General features: G+C 60.0%; 1 protein-coding gene across 3 annotated transcripts; it reads right to left on the bottom strand.

Moving 5' to 3' along the window:
- Position 1: 1 nt before the first annotated feature.
- CDH15 (cadherin 15) lies at positions 2-19253 on the bottom strand. Of its 3 annotated transcripts, none has more exons than XM_059876754.1 (14): positions 18883-19253; positions 12649-12807; positions 12328-12483; positions 11150-11294; positions 5634-5794; positions 4826-4954; positions 4249-4434; positions 3116-3219; positions 2343-2485; positions 1946-2182; positions 1483-1722; positions 1179-1315; positions 893-1060; positions 2-595 (listed from the first exon to the last, which is right to left on the bottom strand). In XM_059876754.1, exons 1-14 carry the CDS (start codon positions 19177-19179, stop codon positions 395-397), a joined length of 2463 nt encoding a protein of 820 aa, XP_059732737.1. In that variant the 5' UTR covers positions 19180-19253; the 3' UTR covers positions 2-394. The 3 variants fall into 3 exon arrangements, with proteins under 3 accessions (XP_059732737.1, XP_005218662.2, NP_001095536.1); XM_005218605.5 differs by having other exon boundaries at positions 3116-3369; positions 18883-19244; NM_001102066.1 differs by having other exon boundaries at positions 1179-1722; positions 3116-3369; positions 4826-4924; positions 18883-18985.
- Between the last annotated feature and the right edge of the window lie 317 nt (positions 19254-19570).

The following is a 19570-nucleotide window of genomic DNA, read 5'->3' as shown; positions in this document are numbered from 1 at the left end:
GTGCAAGGAAGAGAGAAGCACACTTTAATTCACATTTGCCCCAGGGCTGCGTCCTTTCACACAGAGATAAGGTCAGCGTGGGTGGGAGGCACAGCTGGGAACGGGGCCTGACCCCATGGTAGGTGACTGACGGGGGCAGAATGGGTGCCTCCTTCTGGCCACTCCACTCGAGCTCTGAGCCTTGACCTTCCCTGGGGGAAACCAGACGGACCAAGGAGCCAGGGTAGGGCCCAGAGCCATCTTCCACCTTGATGGAGGTCCGCTGGAATTCCTAGGCACACAGCCCAGTTAGGTGTGTCCGCTCTGGCCCCTCAGGTCTGCCCTCTGTGTCCAGGAGGCTGTGCCCTTCACAGGGCGGTGCAGGTCCCCATCAGAAAGCCCTTCTCTGGTGCCCTCACGGGGGCCCGTACAAGTCAGCCAAGCGGGAGAAGCGGGGGCCCCATTCCCGGAGGCAGCTGTAGTCCTGGTCCTCATCGTCCAGGCTGGACAGGATGGAGCTCAGTGTCCCCGCCAAGGAGCCGTCCCCCTCGTAGTCATAGATGAGAGCCGTGTCATAGGGCGGGACGCTGGGGTCACAGTCTGCGGCCTCCAAACCCTGTGGAGAGGCCCAGGTCTCAGGACCAGCACATGCCGGCTTGGTGACCTCCGCCACCGGGTGGGGCGAGGCCTGGAACCGGGAAGGGGAGGGGGCAGAGGAGGCCTAAGTGGAGGCCGAGGGTACTCGGAGCAGCTCTGAGCCCCGCGCTGCCCCTGCCCCAGATGGTAGTTAGAGGCAAGGCTTCCTCTGGGCCTTTCTCTTTCCTTAGTCTGTAGCCACCACCTCCCTGTCCCACTCCAGAGCGATGCCTCAGGCTTCGGAGGAGGGTGTACGGGGCGCCCCCGGGGCACCTACGTCGTTGATGAAGTCAGCGATGTCTGCGGGGCTGGTGGGCAGCGCACGGGTCACCTGGGGGCGCGCTCGGCCGAACGGGGCGTCTCTGCGCAGCGGCGGCCGTCCCAAGGGGGCGCCGAAGGCTGCCAGTTCTGCTGGGTGGCGCAGCTGGTCTATGTCGTAGGCGTCCTGAGGGCAGATGGAGCGCGTTCCGGTCAGCCGCTATCGTCGCGGGTCGGGAGGATGCAGGCCAGCTGGGGCCCTTGGCCCTACCCGCAGCACTTGTAAGCCGCCCCGGCCCCCTCACCTGGTCCTCCTCCCCGCCCCCCTGCTCGTCGTAGTTAAGGATGTTGTCCCGGAGGTCGTCCTGCAGTCCATGCAGAAGCCTCTTGTCCCAGGACTGCTGCCGGAACCGCGCCAGGAGGGCCACCAGCAGGGCGAGCACTGGGTGGGGGTCGGGGCGGAGGTCGGGGTCGGGTGGGGGTGGAGCGCGAGGGTGGAGGGCGGGGCCGGAGGGCGGGTGGGGCTGCCAGGAGGCGGGGCTAGAGGGCGGGTGGGGCTGCCAAGAGGCTGGGGTCCAAGGGCAAGGGCCTGCGGGCGCCGGCACTCACAGAGCAGCAGGATGACGCTGGCCAGCATGATGACCAGGGCACCTAGGCTAATGCCCGCGCCACCCGCCCGCAGTGCCGCGGCTCCCGGCAGGCAGGCGCCGTCCTGGCCGCAGCGGCACACGGTCACGTTCAGGGGCTGCTCGCGCTGCTGGGGCGGCTGTCCGGAGTCCTGGAGCAGCAGGCTGAGGCGGTGCAGCCCCTCCGGGACCCGGAGCTTCGGTCGCAGGCGCGCGTGGCTTACTGCGGAGGGCGCTTGCGGTCAAGCAGGGGCCGGGGGCGGCCGTACCCCCTCCCGTGTCTGTGCCCTGGGCAGCAGCCGACTGGGCGGCGCTCCTGGCATGCTAGGCCTCGGTTTCCCCATCCGTCCTCTGCGTCTGATAACCAATCCCTGCCGGGCCTGAGGGTGCACCAGCGGGAACCTCCCCCAGGCTCTGAACCCCAGGGGTGTGTGTGGGGGGCTCACCATTAACCTGGCTGAGGCTCCAGTTCCGGGCCAGCTCTGGGACCCTGGGGCTCAACTGGAAGTGGAAGGGAGCCCCGTGGGGGGGCAGGTCCTCATCCGTGGCCCCCAAGAGAAGGCCGGAACCCCGGTCTGGTGTGCTGCACAGGCTGCCCCACGGCGGGGACAGCTCAGGGGCGTGGTCGTTGACCTCCAGGATCTCAATGGACAGGGTCCCAGTGGCCGTGCTGGGTGGGGAGGCTGCAGGCGGGAGAGGCCTAGTGGGCCTTTGGCCCCTGCGGAGCCCCCACCCACCCTGTAAGTCTGCTGAGTGGAGCACCTGGCTCTCGGCCCTTGGGCAGCAGCAGGGGCCTCAGCTTGGATTAGGGAGCCCAGGAACCAGGCTGGGCTCCCCACTCACCATCATCTCGGGCCAGGATGATGGCCCTGTACCAGCCATCTTTGAGGAAGGGGGATGAGGGGCTGAGCACTCGCTGGGTCTGGACCCGGCCGGTGGCCCCGTCCACCTGCAGCCAGTCCTCGGGGTCATAGTCCTTGGAGTAGCTGTTGGCAAGTAGGGGAGGAGGGTGCAGAAAGAGCCTGAGCAGGACTCCCAGAGGTGCGTGGTCATGTGTAGATGGGAGCACACTCACACACACACTTACACACATACACACTCTCACACACACACATGCCCCCTTTAAGGATAGTCCTCCCACAGCCTTAAGCTGGTGTTTTCCGACTCAGTCAACAGACGAAGAAACAGAGGCTTGGGGAGGGCAGGGGAGCTGCCCAGGGCCCCATGGCCACAGGTGACACCAAGACACAGTGGTGGGCACAGTGGAAACAGACACAGACAAACAAGGCCAGGGCAGGGGGTGAAATCCAACACAGTGACAGCCAGTCCCAGGGAGCAAGGGCTCCCTGGCATGGACAGGGCCAGACGCCCAGAGGCGGCCAACACAGGCTGGCTGTGTAGGTGTGTGCCATCTGGAGCCCAGCCCTGCCTACAGGACGAGGTCGTGTGAACAAGCACACAGGCCCTTGAGAGCCCCTGAGCCCTCAGTGACCATGCAGAGAAGCCCTCCACCCTCTGACTGGGTCTCTCATGGGAAGAGAATCCTCAGGACACAGGGCTGCCTACCCTTAGCTGTGCTCCTACCCTGGCTGGGAGGCAGAGGGGCGGGCCCTTACCTGAGCCTCTGCAGCTGTTGTGTGTCAGGGTCCCGGGCAGAGAAGGTGGCCACAGGTGTTCCTGGGGCGGCCCCCTCAGCTAAGCTGGTCCGCAGAGGGTTCTCCTGGAACACAGGCGCCTCATTGACATCCCGCACCTGCACGCTGACCCTGGCCTGGCCCCGCTCGGCCCTGGGGGCAGCTGCCTGCAGGGGGGCCTCATTCTGCACGGCCACTTTGAGGTCATACCACTCCCGACTCTCATAATCCAGGGGCTGTAGGGGGAAGAAAGGTGGCAGCCCGTCAGGAATCTGGACCCCACATTCAGGGCACCCATGCTGGCGAGGCCTCTCCTGGGCTGTCCTAGGAGCGCCTTCTTTCCTTCTTCTTTGTAGCTTTGGAAAGATAAAAACTATGCAGAGAGAATAACAGGAAAATACTTTGGACACTCAAATGCCTCTGTCAGGTGTTGTGAGGTCCATTTCCATCCCCTGGCCAGGCTTCCTCCTCAGTGACTCAATCAGTGATCTGGGTCTTATTGCTAAGAAGGTATCTGATGGATGTGGTTGAATGGACCTGTACGACCAGCGATGATCCTGGAGAACCTGGGTGGGTCTCATGTGTGGGTAAATCTCTGAGAGCAAACCTGAGGTTTCTCCTGGGAAAGCAGGATCCTGCCTCTGACACAGCCTCAGCTCCTGACTCTGCAGCTTCTCACAGCCCTGCAGACTCTGGACTCATCAGCTGCCCTCACAACAAACTGGGTGGCCAGCTCTAGTCAGTCTCTTACAAGAAAGGTCTTCATATATCGATAGCTACATCTGTGTCTCTCTGCAGATGTGTGTAGGAACATGTTTGTAGGCATGCGTGTGTATGTGGATGTCTGCACACATATCTCCTGCTGGTTTTGTCTCTGGTTGGCTGACACATGAGGTCTGTACTTGTGCACATTGATCACTTGCATGAAGAGGCAAAATACCAGAAATAACACATGGGCTTGGGGGCTGCCCATTCCTTCCAGCGCCGGTCCTCTGTGGTCAGCGTGGCCCCAGCCCACAGTCCGTGTTCCCGGTCCCCTTGGCTCCCTTCTTAGGGTGCACAGAGGGTCCAAACAGGCTTCCAGAGTGTGAGGAGAGGCTCCCTCCTCAGCTCACCTTCACCACGGACAGCACACCCTCGTTGGTCCTGGGGTCAGTGCGGATGGTGAACTGCCCGTCAGGGTCACCCTCCAGGATGGTGAACCGGGCTGCCCAGTTGGGGGAGCCGGGCAGGTCCCGGTCCTCCACCTCAAGCCGTCCCACGTCCACTCCGCTGACAGCCTCTGCAGCCTCCATGAAGAACTGTGGGAACCCAGCCCCATTATTCACTGGCAGGCAGGGGTGGGTAATGGTCCCCTGGGGCCTCACCCTCCTGCTACCTACATTCGGGGAGTCCAGGACCCAGGGAGCCCCCTCCAGGCTCAGCCATGCCCCGGGTGCGTCTTACCCGGGGGGCAGGGCTGCCCCCACTCCCACCCAGGAGGAACTGGGGACACATCCTAACCCAGGGTCTCAGTGGCTTCCCTCCAGGGCCCTCCAGCTCCTGATATGCTCACAGGCCCCATGCTGGCCTCTAGCCAGGGGTCCTGCACAACCCACTCAGGGTGCCTCCTCTGAGCACCCAGCCTCCCCGTCCTCCGACAACCAGGATGGGGGGAGGGCAGCCCCGGGCAACAGCAGGTAGAGGTGGCACCTGATCCCCAGTGAACTCAGGGGCGTTGTCATTGATGTCCTCCAGCGTGATGATGGCTGAGGCGGTGGCGGTAAGGCCATCTCCAGACATGTCCGCCACCTGCAAAGTCAGATTGTACACGGCGACCACCTGGGGGCACAGTGACAGAGGGTCAGGAGACCTAGGTGGAGCGCAGGGCAAGGCTGGTTGGCCACCTTAGGGCCTGGGGGAAGGGCAGGCATACTCCAGGAGGCTCCAGCTCCTGTCCTGCTCCCAAGTTCTGGAGCAAAACAGACTGCCTGTCCTCTCAGGGTTGGACGGCACCACTGCTGACCCCAGACTCTGCCCCAGCCTGTGAGTAGGCAAGAGGTCAGCTGCCGAATTGGATAAATGCTTGGAGGGCATGTGCTGCATATGGGGGGTTGGTCTCTGCCCCGGAGAGACAGGAGCAATGGCCAAGAGGGGACAGAGATCAGCTAACATAGTGACTGGCCCTGGGGAAATCAAGCAGGATTTCCTGGAGGTGCCAAAGCCACACAGAAGCCAGGCAGTGAGCGGCTGCAGGGGCCCCACAGAGAATAAATAGGCACTGTGGAGCCCAAGAGGTGAGGGGCTCCTTTGATGGACCTAACCCAGGCTGGGGAGCCCAACTGCTTTGCAGGCAGTGGGGTGAGGGAGATTTTTGAACAGAAACAAGCTGAGGGCCCCTCACGCTGTCTCTGAATCCAACGGCACAGCCACCCACGGGGCAGGTCTGCGGGAGCCCAGGGCAACCGGGAGTGTCCGGACCACCCTGTCCAGCTGTCGAGGCACAGCCAGGTGGCCTCACCTCGCGGTCCAGGCCCACTTGCACCGTGCGGATCTCCCCCGTGAGTGGGTCGATGCTGAAGAGCTGGGGGCCGCCTTGCTCCAGGATGGAGTACCGCAGCGCTGCATTGTCTGTCTCCGGATCATCCGCATCTGTGGCTTCAGCCCTGGTCACGTAGGTGCCTGTGAAGGGCAGGGATGTGCAGGGGTGATGCCCAGGGGTACCAGCCTCCAGCTCCAGGGTGCGTCGCCTGCTCCCCTGTGGCATGCAACTGTGCCAGTTCCAGGCTCTCGGTCAGCCTGTGCACACACGAACGTCCCAGCATCCTGGCTTGTGCTGCTTGTGGGGGAGGAGGCGGGTGTCCAGTGCACACAGCTGACAGCTGTCTCCCATAGGACCCCAAGATAGACCAGGCGAGCTCACTGGGAACCAGCCCCTGGGGAGGTAGCCGGTGCACCCGCCACTGATCAGGCCCTGACCTCAGCCCCACCTTCAGAGTGAAGCAGTACCCAGGCTGTATCTGCACTCTGGGGCAAACATGGCCCCACATCTCGGGAGACAGGGGCACGTGGGCCCCCCAGGCACTCGGCACCTGTGTCCACCTGCGTTCCCAATCTCAGGAGAGGGGGGGTCTGCCAGGCCCTGGAGACATCTCAGCATCTGTGCCCACCTTGCTTTTCCTCTGCAGTGATTCAGGCCTGACCCCCCCAGCCCAGCTCAGGTGTATTAAGTGAGCCCAGTGAGGCGGGCTGGCCTTGGGCCATCTGCGGAGCTGCCCCGCAACCTGTGACTGGGCTCACCGCAGACCCTCCTGGGCCCTGTCGGGTCATCTGAGAGTCACGCTGGTGTCTGATGAGCAGAAATGACCCAACCACTGGCCTAGCCTTAGAGGTGGGGGGCTACCAACCAGGTAACTCCTGGCACAATGTTGGACCCCAGGCTGAAGCCAAAAAGAATGCTTAGAACAGGCACTGGGGCGCAAGTGAGTGCTTCCTAAAGCACCTGCCATGCTCTCTACGACCGAGCAAGTGAGCAAACTTGCAAAAGGAGCCCAGCTTCTCACCATCAGAGAAGGGAACCCAGAAGGGATCCCGCAGAGCTGGACTGGAAGTGGAAGTGCCGGAGAGGACTCGTGACTTGTGATGAAGGTAGAAACACGTACAAACATGGCTGTGAGCGAGCACACATATATGCACAAACACACATCCAAGCACGCACACTCTGGACTCTATATACATGAGCAGCTCTGGCTGCTGAAAGGGCCTGGGCTGCTTTGATGAGTTTCTGATCAGCAAAGCTTTCAGCTTCAAAAGAATGATGCAAAGAATTATAACTCATTGAATGAAGTGAGGCTCCATAAAGGCATACTGATACATAAAAACAAAATACATATGAGACAGGCTGGGACCTGGGACCCAGGGCTGCAGTGCTTGCATCTGGACAGACTTCTCCTCAATCAACAAATACAAAAAACTATAAGGGACTGAAAATAGCTGCATGCCTGTGTGTATGTGCAGTGGGTCAAATTACGGACAAGATTTAAAAAAGGCCAAAAAACCCCCAACTACCACTTCTGAAAAGCAAAAATGGGGTTGGAAGCAAAAGCAGGGTACTGCACATGCCCCCTGCACTCAACACCCAATAAGGGGTGGGCAAACCATTTAAGCCACAACCTCCCGCCTGGTCCCTGAACCCTGGATACCCCTCCCCTCACCCCATATAAGGAACAAGCTTGCCCCAACTTGGGGAGTGAGCAAGGAAACCTGTTTCTTGTATTTGCCCCCCTCCTGTGGCTGCAGGAGCCTCAGTAAAGCCTTGCCTGAATTTCTTGCCTGGCCTTTGAATAACTTCTATTGATTAAGGAGGCCAAGCACCTTGGTGGGTGACACATAAACACATACATTCATAAAGGGAGGACTGAAAGTTCTATTACGTAATAGAAAGCCAAGTGATGACAAAGAGGAAAAGATGGACTAGAACCCCGTCACTTCCCAACCATTAGGACAGTTAACTCCTGGCAGGCAGGAGCCTCAGGGACACCAAAGCTGCTGCGCCAGCATGAGGGGACACCTGCGAAAGGATCTCCATGAAGAGAGAAGTACAATCACAGCGGAGACGCCTGGCAGACACCCTCCTAACTACGGGCCAAAGTCGGGCATCTCTGGGAACAGGACCTGTGTGCCTCCTGAGGGGATCCAGCCACACAGCCTCATTCAGAGACAAGGTTCACAGCGACTATACATGCCTCAGGATGTCAGTGTTGTGACCAATGAGGCGAGAGACTTTTCACAATGAAAACTACAAAAAATCGGTGAGAGAAGTTGGAGAAAACATAAATAAATGGACACACAGTCCATGATCATGGGTTGGAAGACTTGCTGCCAAGTTGTCAGTACCACCCAGAGTGACCTACAGATTCAACGTAAGCCCTCTCAAAATCCCAAGGATGTTTTCTTGACATTAAAAAAAAAAATCATTCTAAAGTTCCTGTCTAATCTCAAAGGACCCTGAGCAGCCAAAACAATTTTGAAAAAAGAACAAAGTTAAGAGGACATACTTCTTGATTTCAAAGCTTTCTCCACAGGTACAGTAATCCGTGCACATCTGCCCTCAAGACAGACACACAGACCAGTGGAACAGAACTGAGACCCCAAGAATAAGCCTCACCCCCCGGGCAGGTGAGTCTACACAGGGCGCCAGGACCGTTCAACAGGGAGCAGGCCGTCTCCCAGCAAATGGTGCTGTGAAAGCTGAACATCCCCCTGCAGAAGGATGGAGCTGGACCTGGAATTACTTAACACCACATACAAAAAACAACTCAAAGTGGATCAAGTCTAAATGTACAACCCCAAACTATAAAACTCCTAGAAGAAAACACAGGGCAAAAGCTTTACAACGCTGGATTTAGTGATGATTTCTTGTTTACAACAACAGAGGCCCAGGCAACAGCAACAAAAACAGACAAACTGGACTTCATGATGCATCATAAATGCATCAAAAGACACCATCGACAGAGCAAGAAGACAACCCATGGGATCTACAGAACATTTTCAAATCATCTATCTGTTAAGGGATAAGGGATCTGATATCCAGGATATGTAGAGAACCCATAAAACTCAACCACACAAAAAAACAAACAACTCTGTTCAAAAATGGGCAAAAGACTGAACAGTCCTTTCTCCAAGGAAGATGTACAAATGGTCAATAAACACATGAACAAATGCTCGACATGACAAATCACTGGGGAAAAGCAAAGGAGAACCACATGATATATCCCCTCACACCAGCCACACAACCAGGGATTGAACTTGGGGCCCCTGCTTTGTTAGCAGCCTCACAGGATGGCTGCTAACAACACAACCACAAAACAGAAAACAGCAGGTGCTGGTGAGGATGTGCAGAACCTGGGACCCTCCTACACTGCTGGTGGGAATGAAAACTGGTGCAGCCATGATGGAGATGGAAGATCCTCAAAAAGTTAAAAATAGAACTGCTACATGATCTAGAAATCCCACCTGGGTACGTACCCAAAGGAATTGAAAGCAGGGTCTCAAAGACATATTTGCACACCCATGTCCAGTACGGCACTACTCACAACAGCTAAAAAGTGAAAGCAACCCAAGTGTCCACTGAAGAATAAGCAGATCAGCAAAATGTGGTGCAAACATCCAGCGAGTATTATTCAGGCTTGAAAAGGAAGGTAAGCCTGACCCGGGCACCACACTGAGGAACCTTGAGGATGTGACACTCAGTGAAATGGGCCAGAAACGGACGGACAAATGCTGTGTGATTTCACCCATACACAGCCAAATCATGCAGGAAAAAGTAGCCAGTAGGTGCCAGGGGCTGAAGAGGGGAAATGGAGAGCTAGTATTTAATAGAGACAGAGTTTTGGTTTGGGAAAATGAGAAAATTCTATGGTGGTAGTAGTTGCACAGCGATGTGAATGGACTTAAAGCCACTTAGAAATGGTTATGAGGGTAAATTTTCTTACATGCATTTTGCTACAATAAAAGTTTGCAAAATAAAAGGCAGCGTTGTGAAGACTAGTGGCCCAGGAACTGTCCCCAACAAGGACGCATGAGCAGGTGGGGGTGTCAGTCTTGCCCCACAAGCAGAACAAGGGGGAATCCTCAAGATCACCCCTGTGTGAGCATGTCAGATGATGGGACACAGGCGACCTGATGTTCTGGGGGTCCAGGGTGTGAGTGGTCCCCACGGAGGTGTACACACGGGGGCTCCCCTGGTACAGTAGGAGGAGTCCCCCGTGGAAGCAGGAAGAGGGGCCAAGGTCGTCGCAGCCACTGGTGCCCGCGCGGGGGGCTGTGCCCTTCCCCACCACCCACTGAGGCTGTAGGCAAGATGTTACTGTCAGTGTCGCCCTCCTGATGATGGCGACACTAAGTCACTGGAGTGTGTGCTCTGAAGGCCTCGTGTTGTAACCAGGTCCAGACAGGAAGGATGGGAAACAAGGAAACAGTGGTTGAGGCAAACATGTGCACCTCTCTGAAGCCTGTAGAGGGATTTGGGGCCACTTTCCCAAAACTATGGAACCATGTCAGAAGGAGAAATTAGAAGTAAAAAAAAAAAAATTATTGTCATTTTAAGTCTTGAAAAGCGCAAAATGGGATGAAATAAACACATGTGGGGAATTCTCTGGTGGTCCAGTGGCTAAGACTCTCGGCTCACAAAGCAGGGGCCCCAGGTTCAATCCCTGGTTGGGGAACTAGATTCCATATGCCACCAGTAAGAGTTCAGTGCAGAAACTGAAGACCCTGTATGCTTCAACTAAGACCCGGCACAGTCAGATTAAACACACACACGCATGTGACAAAGGAGGGGCATGCCTCGGTGGTGACCCTGAGCCTTCCCACCTCTGCAGCACGACTGCCTGGGGATCAGACTGGAGCCCCTGGGACCAGGGTGGGAGGGGCAGGGGTAGACTGCTGTCTGCAATGTCTATCTTCCTTGGAACAGACTCAGGCCAGCGAGTCCATCCTGTGAGGACTCATGAGGGATAGAGGGTGGGGGGTTCTGCAATCAAAGTGTAGAATTAATAAGCAGTAAAGGCAGTGCCGATAATGAGCAGGGGGTCTCCTCTTGGGCCTGAGACTGTTTTGGAAGGAACAGAGGTGCTGGTTGCACAACACTGTGAATGTGGTAAACGCCACTGAATGTTCACTTCCAAATGTGTACTCTTACATTATGTGAATTCACCTCTATTTAGAAGGGAAGTGGGGAAGAGGAAGGAGGGGTGGGGGGGAGACAAGGGCAGGAGGCAGAAGCGGGAGGGGAGTGCAACAGAAACCACCAGAGGTTTGCCATCCAGGATCTGCCACCTCTGCATTTTGGAAGACTGGGGCATTGAAATTTATACTGCAACAGGAAGTGACTTGAGTCGACCCATGGAAATTCCCTCCATCCTGGAGACTCTCTGAAGGACCTCTCAAGTTCTCGCTGACGGGAAATCCTGGACTTCTGACCCACCAGTGCCCATGGCAAAGCCCCCTCCCCCACTGGGACCCCACCCGGCTCACCTGGGACAGCACCCTCCAGCACCCGGCCAGTGAACACCTCCTGCCTGAAGACAGGCCGGTTGTCGTTCTGGTCCACAACCACGATCTCCAGGTCCGTGGGCTCTTCCAGGGTGGCCCCCCCCAGGTCCAGAGCAAAGGCCCTGAGCTAGTGAAGCAGACAGCAAGGGCTGGCACTGTGGCCCCCAATTTCCAGTAGCTCCCACGAGGGCGACAGGGACAGTGAGAGCCGATTTTGCTTCCCGCAGCAAAGAGGTGAGAAGCGGCCCGCGGCCCGCGGCCCGCGGCCCGGCGGTGCTGGGCAAGCGGTATATCCCCACCAGGGGGCGCCTGCGTCCTCTCAGCAGGCCGGCCGGCCACCAAGCCTGCCCACTTTCCGGGAAGTCAGAGCCTAGTGTTAAGTGTGGCTGGAGCGCTTCCTAAGTGCTCCTGGTCTCGGAGCCCTTTTTCTGTAAACGGTTTGGGCTGCTTTTGAAGTTTCCTCTCCCCACGTGAAATTTTAAATTAAGCCACCTCCTGTCCCTTTGGAGGATGGGCTTGATACAACTTCCAGGGAAATACGCTCTCTGACTCAGTGTAAGGGAACCAGCCTCTCAAAGTTTGGCGACGGTTCGGGGCACATGAAAACAAAGTCTGAAGCTCCCTCCCTGGGCCAGGCTGGAGGGCTGATCCTCAGTTTATAGGAGACTCAGGTGAGTTCCAGGTTCCCCTCTTCCACGCCTGGCTCACCCAGTCCTGACTCCCCTCCCCACGCCCTTCCTCTCAGGCTCCACAATCCCAAGACCTCCAAGGGGCAGGTCCCATGCCACCCACCCCACCCTGACGGTCACTATGGGGCAGCTGCGTCCTGGGTGGCCTATTCTGTGGGATACCCCCACAGCGTCCCGTCCCCGCCACATTTAGCAAGCCGAGGGGAGAATCCTCCACACCTGGGAAAGCTGACGCTCACCCTGCTGCCGGCTGCCCAGTCCTCCCAGGCAGGACGCAGACCTCAGCCTGCTCACGCGCATCTGTCCAATGCGCGAGCGACCCTGAACACCTGCCTCTGTGGGAACGGGTCCCAAACCCTGCCCGCTGCCCCCAACTAAGGACGCTAGTCTCGCAGGCGGAGGTGTGGGCGGGGCCCCTGCGGGAATGGTGCAGGAATGGTGCAGGAATGGGCGGGGCGGGGCGGGGCCCACCCTGAAGCGGTCGGTCTTCTCCCGGTCCAGCATCGCGTTCAGGGACACCTTCCCCGTGAACTTGTCAATGGAGAAGACGCCTCGCGGCTCCTCGTCCACACCGGGCCCCTGGATGCTGTAGATGACGCTACCCAGCTGCTGCTTGTCCGACTTGATCTGCAGGCCAGGAAATGGGCTGGGGAGTTGCCCCCAGGGCAGGGGGTCTCTCCCCTAGTTCTCCGCCCCTCCCCCAGCTGGGACGAAGTCGCTAGGCCTGTGGCCCCAGGGTTTCCCCTTCCTAAAGCACACGCCCTCAGGGCCCCCCTCCACTTGGCCCCTCACCTGCACCAGGGGGAAAGGGAGGCGCTTGTGGTTCTCGGACACGCTGATGGGAGGGATGACCCAGGCTCTCCGCACGCGACCCAGTGTGGGTGCCTGGCGCCAGGGGTACAGGGTGCGGGGCCGCCTCAGCCTGGGGACCCCCGCTGAGGGAAATAAGCTCTGCAACGAAGGAGAACGGCCATCACCGGCACAGCAGTGCCCAGGGCTCCCCATCCAGGGCCCGACATCCCCTCCCTGAATACCAGGCCCTCCCTCATGTGGCCAGGGGAGGCTATGGTGCAAGGACCTGGGTGGCATGGGGAGCTCAGGAGGACAGAAGGTGGCCTGGCTCCCAGGATCCTGGGGAGGCAGGGGGTGGGGGAGGTGGGTTGTTCAGAAAAGACAGCTGGGCCAAGCTGGGCAGCCCTCCCACGCCTCCCCCTACGTTGTGGGTAAATAGTGCCGATAATGGGGTGGAGGGGCAGGAGGAGATCAGCCTCCCCGCACATGGCTGATCTGCCAGAGGTGACTGTGGAGCTCCTGGCTGGGGACATGGGGGTGACACACGGCCATCCCAAGCCTCACCACTGTTTGAGTTCTTGAGGGTTGATCGAGATTGACCAGGCCAACGCTTCTGTCCTAAGAGGCGGGGGCACCCATCCCACACCCAGGGCAGCTGTGCACACCGCAGGCCTCCTCTGCCAGACTGGGGAGGATGCAGGGTCCCCCCCTGCACAGGCCTCTTCCTCCAGGAATAAGGCCAGGGGAGGCAGGACAGCATGTGGGGCTACTGTGTAAGGCTGCCATGCTTCCCCAAGTCTACCCAACAGGCAGAAGTGGGCACATCACCCACTTCCCAGGCCCTGCCTGGCTGCCACCTACTGAGCTCTGGGCTCAGAACCGCGCCAGTAAGGGGCCTGGTGGGAGACAGAGCACCTGCCAAAATGCTCCCAGACCCACCATGAGCTCACCCCACTGCCACACTCAGACAAGGAAGCTGAGGCCCAGAGAAGGAACCCGGTTGGGGGTTGAGGCAGAGCTGACAGCAGCCCCAGCTAACACCCAGGGCTTCCTGAGGCCTGGTTGAAGCATGCAGTTTCTGTGTCGGCTCCTTGATCGAGCAGCAGCTGGTCTGAGCCTGGGCTCAGGCACTGTGGCCAGCTGAGCATAGAGGTATTAGGGGTCCTCCACACCCCCCGAGTGGTGAGTGGGGCTGAGGCTGGTGCAGTCTTGGGGGACACAGAGCCTGGCTGGACTTGGATGAGGGCTGTCAGGGCCCGAGGCGGGGCTTGGTGGGGGCACTGCTGGGACCCAGCTTGGCGTGGCTATAGAAGAATGTGAGCAATGTGCCATTCATGGCTGTTATGAGCCCCTCAACTGGGCTGGTGGCTTCAGGAAAGGAGGGCGAGGTGACTGGTGAGTGTGGTGTCTCGGGGTGGGGGCTGAGAGGGAGGAGAAGCCCCTCAGCCAGGAGGCTGCTGTTCTGGGCAACCTCTGGCCCGTGCCCCGCTCCCCAGCACAGCCTCCCTGTTCTGCCTAGCTGGGTCCTCGCACACTTTGCTTACAGAACCACAGTGACACCCGGACTAAGGCCAGCCTCCCCAGGGGCCCCGAGCCACCTCCATACTTCTGAGTTCCCGGTCCTGCCCTCTCACCTGAAATGCCAGGAGCCTACGGTCCAGAAAGTAGCAAACTTGGTTAGGAGAGAGGACCAGCCATTTCACCAGGCCCCCAAACTCCCCGCGGCCTGACAGATGGCCGCGAAGCTTCCAGGCTCCCTGGCTGCTGGCCTCTCACCAAGCACAAGCCAGTGTGGCACTGCCACCAGGCGAGGACCTGCTGGCCTTTGTCACAGGCTCGGGGGACGGCATCTGTTTCCTGGGCATCTCAAGGCAGCAGCTCCTTTGCTCCCCCACCCCACTCTTCCTGCCCCTCTCGGCCCTCAGGGAGCAGCAGAGCCGGGAGCCCCAGCACCACCAATGCTGGAACCTCTGTCAAGAGAGTTTCTGAGCTGCCCAGTGACACAGAGGCCCTGCCTTGACCTCAGTGTGGTGGAGGGCTGGGCTGGGCAGGTGTGGGGGACAGTCAGCAGGTGCTTCTTGACCTCAGGCTCTTGGAGGGACCCTGAGGGACACACTTTGCCCTGTCCACACCTGCACTGGCCCTTACCCCCCTGGAGCCCCCCATCGAGCCTCTGGCTGACCCCTCCCCACCCCCAGCTTTGGCGACACCCCATGATGCCCACCAACTTGGCACAGGGCAAGTGGCCTGGGTGGGCTGTGGGATTCCCAGCCACCAGACTCTCCCCAGCCCACGGTCACAAGGTCAGCAGAAGCTATGGAGCCTTGGCAGGGGCCCCTTACCCAGATGAGAGGCTGCAAGGGGTGGGGGCCTGGGCTGGCCTGCAGCCCATTTCCCACTCTGGGAATGTGTCTCAGTCCTTTGTTCTCCCAACACCCCCTTTTCAGAGACAATGGTGGTCAGTGAAGGCCTGGGAACTGCCTAGGAATCACAAAACATCAGGGCCGGGACGAAGCCACATGGACAGAACTGTGGACATTGATCGGAAGAAGCTCATAAAAGCCCCTGTGCCACACAGAAGCAATGGGTGTCAGGGACCCCCTTCCCCCAGTGGGGTCCTGCAGCTCCCCAAGGGTTACCCTCAGCCCCACCCTTAACCAAGAGCTGAAGACAACACCTGGAACTCCTAGAGATGCCGGGCCCCCTGCCCTGCTGTTGGGCCCCCAATCCCAAGGCTTCTGAGTAAAAGAGCTCCCCGCCACATTTGGAGTTCGTGGAGCCCAGCCGTATGGTGAGCACCCCACAAACCGGCAACAAGGGCAGGAACGGCCTTGCCCACCCCAGACCAGGCAAGGGCTGGAGTGGGTGACACTGTCCAGCTGCGGGCTACCAAGTGCCAGGCCCCGAGGCCGAAACCTCCTTGTGGGGCCTTTCTGGCTCAGGACCGCTCATCCCCTGGGACCTGTGGGGTGCCTTCTCCACCTGGCCGCCACAGTGCAGCTGGGCTACTTCAGCTTGACTTGTCATCAGAACCAACCAGGATTGGTAAACAATACGGACAGATTCCACCAGTTCACCCCAGACCTACTGAGTTGGGAATCCAGGCAGGCACAGGGCTGAGAGGTGGGACTGGGAGACCCGGACTGGGCTCCACCCCACCTCTCAGAGGGTCTGGTGTGGGGTGGCGTTGGGGTCCCTGGTGGATCCATCCCTACCATCGACTGTACAGAAGGAAAAAAGTGCCAGAGCCCCAGAGGGGCGGCCAGCTGCCCTTGACCTCCGCTGGGGTCCATCCTGCCCAGGGGCCTGGAGGCAGCCCGCAGAGCTCTTGGCTGTCTTCACCAACCCTCGGGTTCAGAACAAAGAATTACAAGGCAGGCTGTCTCCCAGGGGCCCAGGGAAAAGAGTTGGACACTCTTCCGTGCTGGGTAGAGACCCTGGTGACCAGAGACAGCAGGGAGAGCCTGCTTCAGCTCCTGGCCCTGTGGCCTCCGGGGCCCCTGTGAGTGGTGAGCAGGGGATCCCCATGCGTCTTGGCTGACAGAAGGGTGTTTTCAATCTCCCTGCCTGGTGCAATCAGAGGCCGCTGCGGACAGGGGAAGGGGTTCTGGGGCTCTGCTGAGTCACGTGGCCTCTGGGAGGAAACCTCAGCCATGCTCCCGGGGGCTCTGCAAACTCTGAAGACCCCCTAGCAAAAGGAAAGTCCTGGAACAGGGCAGCCCCCACAGCAGACACACGGTCTCCTCCAGAGCAGGCCAGGGGATCAGCCCCACATCAGCGTGACAGTAAGCAGGGCTGCAGGGAGGGAAGCCAAGGTGCCGCCCTCGCACGGTGGGCGGGACAGCAGGGAGCATGGTGCTTGCCCTAGTGGGGGTGGGGGGAACAGCTGTCCTCTGCCTCACCATCCTGTCCCTCCGCTGAGGCCTGCAACAGCTGGAGGGGGGCTCAAGGGAGAACCACAGGGCCTCTGGGCCAGGCGGACAGCTGGCTCCATTCCTGGCATGCCTGATGCCTGCCAGGCCATCCAGGAACGGGGTGGCCTGGATTCCAGCCGAGGAGGTTGGGGGAAGGGGCTCAGGCCTGGGAAGCTTGCGGGGGAAACCAGACTGGAAACGTTTTGCCCACAATGTACCTCGGCCTCTCCCTGGCCCAGGCAAACCGCACCCACATGACCCAAGGCTCCAGGCCTCCCCCGGGTCCCTAGAATTTGAGGAACCCAGGCTCGGAAGTAATGTTGGAGGGGTGTCCCCACACACAAGTGCAAGGTCTATCATGCAGCTCACCGGAGCTGGGGGCCCCTTCCAGCAGTGTGTGGGTCGGCTCCGAACTATCTGCTCCCTTTCCCCAGGTGGGGCAGGGTCCTGGGGTGGGGTCCCAGTATGGACCCAGCTACTGGGGACACTATGGGCACAGGGGAGGGACTGACAGAGGCCGGCTCTGAAAAGACACACGCGAAGCCCCCTGGCTGAGATTTCAGGAGACATAGGCAGGGGGGAGGTGAGCCTCCTTCAAGCCCACCAAGCTGGCATTGGGCCTACACAGAGTCTGGTCAACAGCCCCTACCCCAGGGGCCCACCCCAGACAGCCCTGCTCAGGGCCTCTCAGAGGGGAAGGAAGGTGTGTCCAGGAAGTGGCCACAGGACCCCTGTGGCTGGACAGGAAGGGACAAAAGTCTTAAAGCTGAACTGGGTTGGGGAGGGCTGGTCCAGGGGACACTCCCCTTGTTTGGGTGCTGATCCGAGCTGGGCTGAGTGCAGGAACATGAGCGGCCAGGCCCACTGACTGGTCCACCCCCCCACTCCCGCCCCCCAGAATCCTTGCAGTCCCAGCTGTCTGGGAGGGGGTGCATTCTGTACTAGCCCTGGGGGAGGGGAGAGGAATCTGAGCTCTCCTCCCCTCCTCTGGGACCTGGTCAGGGGATGATACCCTCAGTCTTAAAGGAGTGGGTCTCTGGGAACCAGGGGCTGGAACGCTGTTTCTGGAGTGAGTGGAGCCTTCTGGAGCATGTGGGGCATCTGGGCCTGGCTTGGGAGGAGCAGAGAGCCCATTGCACCCAAGGAGCTCCTAGCAGGGGGTTGAGGGGCACAGGTCATGGGCATCTGGGCTGTGCTGGGCAGAGGGTGACCATGGCCTCTCTGAGCTAGCTAGACACAACAGTGGGGAGTGGTGAGCATGGTCTACAGGGGGTGGGGGTGTCAGTGAAAGGGCCCAAAGGCAGGTGTGGAGGTGGCTGGAGCTGGGGGCTGGAGGCCTGAGGGGCTGGAGGCCAGGCGCTGGAGGGTCCAGATGACAGGCACTTAGCTGCCAGGGGCTGAAACCCAAGCTGGCACACCAGAACTGTGGGAGGGTCTGTGGGGATGAGAGGGGATGCCCTGGTGGGTGTGAAAGTGTAACAACAAGCAACGGGTCCTAAGCGTGGCTCATCGCCCTCCTGATCATCACCTGTCCAATCTAACAGGCCTGAGGCCGTCCCCTCCGGCCTCACCAGTGGCACTGGCTCACACACTGTACTCCTGGGCCCAGCCCAGTGCCTTCCCAACAGCTAAGGGGTGTGAGGATGTGGTCATATCTAGGGGTGCCCATGTGCGGAGTGGGGGCTCTGTGCTCCCCCTCCGCCTGCTGGCTCCCAGGCTGCAGAGACCTCAGGGTGTGGGGGTTAGAGGGCTGGCAGGAAGTGTGGAGGCAGCGGCTATGTGTGCTGGGACCTGTCTCTACTGGGCATGGGGCTCCCCAGGGAGAATGGATTTCTGGAGGGCAGAGCTGCCCCTCCCCACCGGACACAAGGGGACCTTGGGCTCCATCCAATGAGGCGGGTCAGCGGCCAACTCATGGGGGGTCGACGTGCCTGGAACCTGGCCTCCAGGCTTTCCCAGCCAGGGGTGCTCCTGCTGCCCCCTCTCCCCATGCACCCCATAAGACTGAATACCCCAAGACCCTAGGGCTGAGGCCAGCACCTCCAGCGTGAGGGCGGCCTTCTGGGTCCTCTCTCCTGGCAGTCCCTGAACTTGGCTCCCCGGCCTGTCCACTGGGGGCAATTACACTACTCTCCCCCAAGGGCACAGAGCCCGCTGGACAGGGCTGCCCCACCCAGAACCCACCCAGGGCCCCTCAGCTCACAGCCGCCCACGGGAGCCCAGAGCCAGCGGTCCCGGAGACCTGAGGCCGGGCTGCCCCACTCTGAGACGCGGCGCTTAGCACAGGGGCCAGCGATCCCCGCGCGGCCCCCGGCCTTACCTGGGCCAGCAGCCCGAGGGCGAGGAGGAGCGCGGCGTCCATGGGCCGGTAGCAGGCGGCGGGCAGAGTGTCGGGCGGCGGGAGTGGCGCCTTCTGCTGGGACAGGACCCGGGTGAGTGACAGCACAAGTGTACGGGCGAGGGAGTGATAGCACGTGTGCGGGGGCAGGAGGGGCGGGGCCTGGGCGGGGCCTGCGGCTGAGTGACAGCACGTGTCCGGGGCGGAGCCGAAAGCTGGGCTCCAGGTCAGGTGGGGGAGAGGAGGCCTGTCAGAAAGGCTGCGAACATTCTCCCTCATACTGGGCACTTTCGTGCTCCTGCCTCAGGGCCTTTGCACTGGCCATGTCTTTACCCGGACTGCCGTCAGGCTCCAGTCCCAAGGCAAGGCGCTTGCCACCTTGAGGGCTCGATCACTTTTGCGGTGTTCATTTAGTGTTCGTGCTGTGGGTGGAGCTCCTCAGGGCGGGTTGACCCTTGCTGCCCTCTAGGGATAGCATACAGGAAAGAGAGCCCAGCCCTGCCTGCTCCCTCCTTTCTTTCCTCGTCGGTCGGAAACTGCTGGGTGGTAGGGGCAGGCTGTCTCTCCCCTCCCAGCCCCTACCTCCTGGTGTGTCGCTCAGAACCAGGGGAGGGCAGGAGGTAGGGAGGTAGGGGGTGCCCTGCGGACCTCGAGCAGGGGAGTGAGGAGT

Source organism: Bos taurus, chromosome 18 (genome assembly GCF_002263795.3).
Source record: "Bos taurus isolate L1 Dominette 01449 registration number 42190680 breed Hereford chromosome 18, ARS-UCD2.0, whole genome shotgun sequence".
NCBI lineage: Eukaryota > Metazoa > Chordata > Mammalia > Artiodactyla > Bovidae > Bos > Bos taurus.
The sequence above is the reverse complement of the archived record's forward strand: the minus strand, read 5'-3'. Positions and strand labels throughout refer to the sequence as shown.

What these genes read in the sequence shown, in the direction of transcription:
- CDH15 (XM_005218605.5), bottom strand. Translation starts at nt 19,179, where the DNA reads ATGAGGGAGAATGTTCGCAGCCTTTCTGACAGGCCTCCTCTCCCCCAC. An exon ending in GCTGGAGGGTGCTGTCCCAG is followed by an intron (nt 5,795 to 11,149) that starts GTGAGCCGGGTG and finishes TGCCCTTCACAG; the next exon opens with GCACCTACGTGACCAGGGCT. An exon ending in GGGGCGGGGAGGAGGACCAG is followed by an intron (nt 1,061 to 1,178) that starts GTGAGGGGGCCG and finishes ATCTGCCCTCAG; the next exon opens with GACGCCTACGACATAGACCA.